At 39.4% G+C, this 8,540-nt stretch overlaps 1 protein-coding gene and 5 non-coding genes across 6 annotated transcripts; all 6 read left to right on the forward strand.

Annotated features, from left to right (window-relative positions):
* The first annotated feature begins 1,653 nt into the window (after positions 1–1,653).
* trnap-agg (transfer RNA proline (anticodon AGG)) lies at positions 1,654–1,725 on the forward strand. Its single transcript has one exon. It is a non-coding gene; the product is annotated as a tRNA-Pro (tRNA).
* Positions 1,726–2,580: 855 nt separating this feature from the next.
* On the forward strand, positions 2,581–2,652 carry trnap-ugg (transfer RNA proline (anticodon UGG)). Its single transcript has one exon. It is a non-coding gene; the product is annotated as a tRNA-Pro (tRNA).
* A 1,073-nt stretch (positions 2,653–3,725) lies between these two features.
* Positions 3,726–4,997, forward strand: LOC133009063 (piggyBac transposable element-derived protein 4-like). Its single transcript, XM_061076466.1, has one exon. It carries the CDS (start codon positions 3,726–3,728, stop codon positions 4,995–4,997), a length of 1,272 nt encoding a protein of 423 aa, XP_060932449.1.
* A 587-nt stretch (positions 4,998–5,584) lies between these two features.
* Positions 5,585–5,656, forward strand: trnap-ugg (transfer RNA proline (anticodon UGG)). The gene has a single exon. It is a non-coding gene; the product is annotated as a tRNA-Pro (tRNA).
* A 981-nt stretch (positions 5,657–6,637) lies between these two features.
* Positions 6,638–6,709, forward strand: trnap-agg (transfer RNA proline (anticodon AGG)). The gene has a single exon. It is a non-coding gene; the product is annotated as a tRNA-Pro (tRNA).
* Positions 6,710–7,569: 860 nt separating this feature from the next.
* Positions 7,570–7,641, forward strand: trnap-agg (transfer RNA proline (anticodon AGG)). Its single transcript has one exon. It is a non-coding gene; the product is annotated as a tRNA-Pro (tRNA).
* Positions 7,642–8,540: the final 899 nt, after the last annotated feature.

Here is an 8,540-nt window from a genome sequence, read left to right on the forward strand (position 1 = left end):
AACAGTGAGAATATCATGTGACGTCAACCTGACTGAACTCTAATCTCATCAGCAAATCGTGGGCTGTCCAGTGTCAGATTGGATTTAAACTCATCTGTCCTTTCCTGTGTGTGATTGGATGACGAACAGCTACTGTAGAAGAGAATCAAAAAATATGAAAATGCTGCAAATAGCTAAAACAAAATTGCAAATGTTTATACATTTGCAAATTGTGTGAAAGGTTTTGAAACCGGAAAGGAGTCACATGATTGGCCTAAATCAGATCTGACACTGGACAGCGAAACCCATGATTGGCTGATGAGATTAGAGTTCAGAAAGGTTGGTGGTAGAAGTCCACAGGTTTGTTACCAGTGAGTCCAGCTACAATAGAAATACCGTCCCTGGGTGGGCTTGAACCACGCGCTTACCAATTGCCATACAGAGACTTGTTATGTGCAATCAATCCACTATTTTTTTTAAATAATAGATCACATTTCTGCTAGAATACAACTTTGTGTTTCTTGAGTTCTTCAGTTTCAGCGGCAGAGACAGAAGCTTCTTACAGTTTCATCCCAATGGATCGATCAGGATGATCAAGTCTTATTTTCATTCTGTTTTCACCACATTGTGTTTTATTTTTATTTTAAGTTTCATGTTTAACAATCACCGGGAAAAAAAGAGTAACTTTAAGATTCAAAGATCTTTATTGTCATCACACTCAGGTGCAGTGAAACTATAAGAAGGTTTAATCTGAAACTGAAGAACTCAGGTGAAGTACAACTAACACAAGTATGGAGGACCATACATGACATAAGTATAAATAAATAAATATAGAAATAAATTCATAAATAAATACATAAATAAATAAATAAAAAAGGAAATAAATAACTTAATACAGAAATAAATAAATATGTAAATAACAACAGAAATGTCTAAACAAATGTCTTAAATATATTTCCAACTGAGCAGATGTGACCAGAGAAACTCTGTGTTTTCACTGTTTCCACTGTTCTACAAAGTCACTCAGCAGCTGCTTCGCGGTGACAAGCTCAATTCTCAGTCACTGCTTCTGTCTCTCAGCGAGTGTGTTGCGCTGTGAGGGGCGGAGCCCCGGGGGGCCTGTGTGTGTGTGTGTGTGTATAGCTCAGTGAGTTCGAGACTGAGTTTGGGACCGCCTACCTCATTTACATATGGACAATTAAATGTTGAAATATATAAATGTTGAAATAAAATAAAAGTTGGAATAAATGTGGGATCATTACACTCCTGTGACCAATCCTGCATGAGACTTCGGCTAGGCCCGCCTTTCTCATTAGCATACCAGACTGAAATGAGGGAATGAAATAAATAAATAAACAAATGTGGAAGACATTTATTTAGACATTTCTGTTGTTATTAACGTATTTATTTCTGTATTAATTAATTTATTTCCTTTTTTATTTATTTATTTATGTATTTATTTCTACATTTATTTATTTTTTTATTTATACTTATGTCATGTATGGTCCTCCATATAGGTCATGTCTGTCATGCACAGAGAACAAAACGATGTGACCACTAGAGGGTGCTGTTGGACCAGATGAAATGTGGAAACCCAAGCTGCCACATCACCAGTTTGAAGAGCTCAGTTACAAGTCTGGCGCCGAATAACGACAGATGTGTACAGCTGTGCATGGCTCGTTGGTCTAGGGGTATGATTCTCGCTTAGGGTGCGAGAGGTCCCGGGTTCAAATCCCGGACGAGCCCTCCTTTTGACCTCTGAGGGTCTCACACAAATAATAAACTTAATAATAAAGACATGAGGAGAAACAAGAGGCTTCAGCTGATGTTTGTCAAGTTGTGAAAAAGCTGCACATAACTGAGTTAAACAGTTCTGATCCATGCAAACAGGAAAAGACTGGTCACACCTGAGAAGTTCAGACACTAAGATAAATCCAGATTCTTACATTGAATCAAGTGATCTTTATCTTATCCTGCCAGGTCAGAAGAAAACAAGTTGGCAACTACATCACAGCCAATGTGACAACACTCATACTGATGGTTTTGTTCAAATAGACGAGAGGCTGAAGTTTAAGATATATGTTGACTGAGATTATATATGTTGACTGAGATTATAAAAGAATATTCCAAGAAAACAGCAGATGCGTGAGAGTTATTCTCTGGTGTGTACGTAGCTTCAAATAAATGTTCAGGCCTCATTTGTACTGAAGCTTCCTCAGACGTCCCATTCACTCGGCTACAACAAGAAAGATAAGAAAGAAAACAAAACAAGAAAACAATAATTTTTACATTAATTTGAAAAAACGCACAAGAACATTTTCTGAACAGCAAACTAAAGTCAGTGACTCCTTCTCAAATGTAACGAGGTTTCAATTTATCTATGTATCTATAATCTATGAATCTATTATTATTAAACTTCATTTTAAGCATGAACAGGTCTGGGTCATGTCTGTCAGGCACAATGTTATACATAAAGAGACCACTAGAGGGTGCTGCTGGACCAGATGAAATTTTGAAACCTAGACTGCCACATCGTCACTGAAAGACTTCAATTACAGGTTTTGGAACTAGATAAACCACATAAGTGAACAGCAGGACATCGGCTCGTTGGTCTAGGGGTATGATTCTCGCTTTGGGTGCGAGAGGTCCCGGGTTCAAATCCCGGATGAGCCCTTCTTTTGCCGCCAGGGTTTAAAGGTCACAGGGGATTCGAACATATGACCTTTCAGTCTTCAATTCTAATCTCGTGATCTACACACAAACTCCAAGGATAATGTGAAGGAGCAGCTGTAAAAGAAAATCATGTTGTGTCCAACTAAGCTTATTAACCTTTAAACTAACTTGATTTATAATAGAATAACAATAATACATTTGTCAAGTTTGATTGGCATGTTAACACAACAAAATGAAATGATTAATTAATCCGGTGAGTGACTTCATGTGTTGATCAATAATTGATCTTTTAAAGACGTACAGATACAACCGTCTATGTTCAGTACGCACAGTAAGAATGATGCAACAGACCGATGTGTGTGTGGCGTCGTCTCATCAAAAGGTTTAATGAACCTGAATGAAAGAGTTGAACCACGTGTTTTCAATGTGATGCCAACAGCCTTGTAGAGTGAAAGTCTCAACAGCAGCCTGGTGAACCTTGAACTTTCTTATCAGCTCTAATTGCTGTTTTAAAATTTCCTGCTGTCACAATCATAACAACATCAGGAAACAAGGTCTGAACAGACAACTACAGTGACTCGTTCTCAAATGTAACGATGTATTTATTAATCTGTGTCTATGGATAACATTGTCAAACGTAGTTTTAATCCTTAGATGCATAAGTGGGTCAAAAATGACCCGGTGAGGTTGTTTTCTTGAAATATCTTCGTAATGAAATTTTTTTATCATTTAATATTCCAGGTATTCCTCAAAAAACATGTTTTTGATATAATGCCATTTACATTTTTAACTTACTTTTTATACATTTTAAGAAATTGTAGTTTTTGTATTACTAACCCAAGCTTCCATAAGTGGGTCAAAAATTACCTTTGATTCTTATCAACTGTGGCTGTCAGGAATAAATTAACTGTGGATCACACAGACTATATCAGAAGTTTCACCCCTCAAGAAGATTATTTTACACAGCAAGAGCTGATACGTGTAAGTATTATCTTCATATGGACAGAGAGTAGCAACGGAGAGTAGCAACAGCTAGAGGAAAAGAATGGAAAAATGTCACCAAAGATGAATTCATGGCCTTCATTGGATTGACCCTGCTTGCAGGAAGTGAGAAGAACTGGGATGTATCAGTGCGTGAGCTGTTTGGGAGTCCTCTACCTAATCCCATGTACAAGGCCACTATGGCTGTTGGAAGATTTGAAGACATTCGCCGTACCTTGCACTTTGATGATAAGAGGACCAGAGCCTTCCGACTGGAAACAGACCATATGGCAGCCTTCCGCTATGTATGGGACCTGTTCCTTGTCAACTGCACACAGCGATTCATCCCCAGTGATTGTGTCACTGTGAACGAGCAGCTTGTGCCATTCAGGGGTGGGTGCAAGTTTCTACAGTACATGCCAAGCAAGCCCGCCAAGTACGGCCTAAAGATCTTCTGGGTTTGTGATGCACGCATCCCCTATGCAATAGATGGTATAGTTTACACGGGGGGAAAACCAGGGGAAGAAGTTCAGAAGAATCTGGGGGAAAACATTGTCCAGCAGTTGTGTAGTAGATTTAGAAACACAGGTCGCAACATCACCATGGATAACTTTTTCACCAGTGTGCCTCTTGCGCAGCATCTCCTGGAGAAGGATCTCACTATTGTGGGGACCCTACGTCAGAACAAGCCAGACATCCCTCCTCTGATGAAGCCTTCCAAGTCCAGGGAGGTTCACAGCACAGAGTTTGGATTTAATGACAGCCTTACCATGGTCAGCTATGTCAGAAAGAAAGGAAAAGCTGTTGTGCTGCTGAGCACGATGCACCACGACAAAGTAGTGGATGAAAATTGCAGAAAGAAAAAAACAGAAGTGATCACATTTTACAACAAGACAAAAGGAGGTGTAGACACCACTGACCAGATGGTTGGCACCTACACCTGCAAGCGCCAAACACAGAGGTGGCCCATGGTGCTGTGGTACAACATAATTGACATCCCCACCCTGAATGCCTACACCTTTTTCACAGCTCAGCACCCAGAATTCAAGAGCGGCATCACCAATGCACGACGGCTCTTCCTCAAAGAGCTGTCAAAGGAGCTTGTCACACCACACATGAGGAGTCGACTGGAAGGATGCCCCCAACTGCAAACCCCGATTATTGAAGCAATGGAAAGGTTTGGGGTGACAAAAGCCACAACCCAGCCACAGGAAAGAAGCAGACAGGGCCAACCAAAGAGAAAGAGGTGTCAGATCTGCAGTAACAAAGATCGCAAAGTCAACAATAGGTGTGGGAAATGCAATGTACCTGTGTGCAATGATCACAGCCAGAAACAGGTAGTTTGTCTGAACTGCATACAGTGATGAGACAAGAAGGCAAAACAGGGAAAAGAGAGAGGAACTGTCAATGACTGGACAGCTACACACACACACACACACACACACACACACACACACACACACACACACACACACACACACACACACACACACACACACACACACACACACACACACACACAATGGATGTTCACATTTTTCTATTACTGTTCTGGGTAATTTTCTTTTTCAAAAATGTTAAAAAGTGAAAAATAAAGATATTATAAACATGAAATCATTATTGTGTGGTCCTAAATATAATACTAAATACTATACAAGTGATTATTCTTACTCAAAATGACGAAAATGGCATAAAAACCCATTGATTCGAATATGGGTCATTTTTGACCCCCTTATAGAAGAGTGTAGGGTCCAGTCACTCGTGCAGCTAAGGGTAAAACATGAACAGGTCTGGATCCTGTCTGTCATGCACAAGGTGAAACATAATGTGACCACTAGAGGGTGCTGTTGGACAAGATGAAATGTGGAAACCCAGACTGCCACATCTTCACTGAAAGACTTCAATTACAGGTCTGGGACGAGAAAAAGCACAGATGTGTACAGCTGTGCATGGCTCGTTGGTCTAGGGGTATGATTCTCGCTTTGGGTGCGAGAGGTCCCGGGTTCAAATCCCGGACGAGTCCTCCTTTTGACCTCTGAGGGTCTCACACAACTAATAAACTTAATATCAAAGACATGAGGAGAAACACAAGGCTTCAGCTGATGTTTGTCAAGTTGTGAGGAAGCTGCACATCACTGAGTTAAACAGTTCTGATCGATCCATGCAAACAGGAAAACACTGATCACACCTGAGAAGTTCAGACACTCAGATAAATGCAGATCTTTACATTCAATCAGGCATCAAATCAGTTAACTAGTCCTGCCAGAACAGAAGAAAACATCTAGTCACTTTAACAACATCACAGTCAATGTGACAACAATCACACTGACGGTTTTGTTCAAAAAGACGAGTGGCTGAAGACTGAACCATATATTCACATAGAGATTATAAAAGAACACAGGCAGGAAAGAAAGAGGATGAACATAAAATTATAAAAAACAGGGAGTTGACAAACAAATGTGACTTTTCTAAGAACCCAGCAGATGCATGTGAGTTATTCTCCTGTGTGAACAAACCTTTATTCAAATACATGTTCAGGCCACGATTGAACTGGACCTTCCTGACACGTCCCATTCGCTCGCCTACAACAAAAAGGATTGAAAACAGAATTATAATTTGTATATACATTTTAAAAACGCACATTTACAAATGATCGGCATGTCAACTTAATGTTGTTTTGAAATGTCTTGCTGTCAGAATCATAACAACATCAGGAAAGAAGGTCTGAACAGAAAACTACAGTCTGGACAACAGTGACTTCTTCTCAAATGATACTATGTTTTAATTAATCTGTGTATCTATCATCTATAATCTATTATTATTAAACTTCATTTTAAGCATGAACAGGTCTAGACTTTCATGCACCAGGTGAAACATAAAGACACCACCAGAGGATGCTGTTGGACAAGATAAAATGTGGAAACCCAGACTGCCACATCTTCACTGAAAGAGTTCAATTACAGGTCTGCGAGCAGAATATGCACATAAGTGTACAGCTGAGCATGGCTCGTTGGTCTAGGGGTATGATTCTCGCTTAGGGTGCGAGAGGTCCCGGGTTCAAATCCCGGACGAGCCCTCCTTTTGACCTCTAAGGGTCTAACACATATAATGAACTTAATATCAAAGACATGAGGTGAATCACGAGGCTTCAGCTGATGATTGCAGGTTGTGAAGAAGCTGCACATCACTGAGTTAAGCAGTTCTGATCCATGCAAACAGGAAAAGACTGATCACACCTGAGAAGTTCAGACACTCAGATTAATCAAGGTCTTTACATTCAATTAAGTGTTAAACCAGTTAAGATCTTTATCTCGTCCTGCCTGGACAGAAGAAAACATCTTGCCACTATAGATCTAGACATACATTTAAAAAACGCACATGTAAAAATATTGACATGATCACATTGATGGTGTTTAAATAGATGAGATGAGGGAACCTAAGATACCACATCACCTGTTTGTAAAATATTAATACAGATGTTAGTAAAGTTAAGATTAAGTTGAAGTCTAAGGTAAATTAAAATTGCCAAGAATGTTATGTGAAGCCGTTTTGAAACGGTTTGATTATTGTGAATGTTTCTGATGTTTCTCAACATTATTGTCACTTCTTATTGTTGTATGAGTTGTATGCTTGTATGCTGTGTTGTCGTCACAATCGTAACACAAATTGGAAACAAGGCAGCAGATCTGAAGAGAAAAGTTTACTGGTCACAGAAATCTAAAAGAAATATGTCTGTGGAAAACAATATTGAACTTAGTTTTAAACATGAGCAGGTCTGGGTCATGTCTGTCATGCACAAAGAACAAAATAAAACGACCACTAGAGGGTGCTATTGGACCAGATGAAATGTGGAACCCCAAGCTGCCACATCACCAGTTTGAAGAGCTCAGTTGCAAGCCTTGGTGGGAATAAGGACAGATGTGTGCAGCTGTGCATGGCTCGTTGGTCTAGGGGTATGATTCTCGCTTAGGGTGCGAGAGGTCCCGGGTTCAAATCCCGGACGAGCCCTTCTTTTGACCTCTGAGGGTCTCACACAACTAATAAACTTAATATTAAAGACATGAAGAGAAACACAAGGCTTAAGTTAATGTTGGTCAAGTTGTGAAGAAGCTGCACATCACTGAGTTAAACAGTTCTGATCCATGCAAACAGGAAAAGACCGGTCACACCTGAGAAGTTCAGACACTCAGATAAATCCAGGTCTTTACATTAAATTAAGTGTTGAATCAGTTATTAAGATTTGTATCTAGTTCTGCCAGGACAGAAGAAAACATCTTGTCACTTTAACTACATCACAGCGAATGTGACAACACTCACACTGATGGTTTTGTTCAAATAGTTGAGACGAGGGACCTGAAGACGCCACATCACCAGTTTAAAGCAATTTATTACTGATTACTTTATTCTTAAAGTTAAGATTAAGTTCATGTCTAAGGTAAATGAATAATGCAAGGCTGAAATCTCAAAACAAATGTTTACACTGATAGAATAAGTGAACACCAAGAGGATTGCGAATCAAACTAAAGGACCCAGAGACTTGGGAAACAAATATGACGTATGGATACAAAGGATGTAAACGAGATGAGGGTTATTTTCCTTTACCTCTATTCAGGCTGCTTCAAATGGATCATACACATGTTCAGGGCTCGGTTGTACTGAATCTTCGTGAGACGCCCAATCTGTGACAAACAAGAAAAAATCATCGACATACATTTCAAAAACACACATAAAAGTAAAAAAAAGTAATGTAAAGAGACACCGATTATTTGTTCGTCCATAGAAGTCATTCTCACTTGTGGTGTAAACTAGTTACACAAATGTATACAACTACGTAGAGCTTATTTCTAAGGTAAATAAAAAATGCAGGAATGCAGTGTAAGTTTAAAACACATGTTCACAGTGATTTT

The sequence above is a fragment of the Limanda limanda genome, chromosome 8, assembly GCF_963576545.1.
Source record: "Limanda limanda chromosome 8, fLimLim1.1, whole genome shotgun sequence".
Classification (NCBI taxonomy): Eukaryota; Metazoa; Chordata; class Actinopteri; order Pleuronectiformes; family Pleuronectidae; genus Limanda; species Limanda limanda.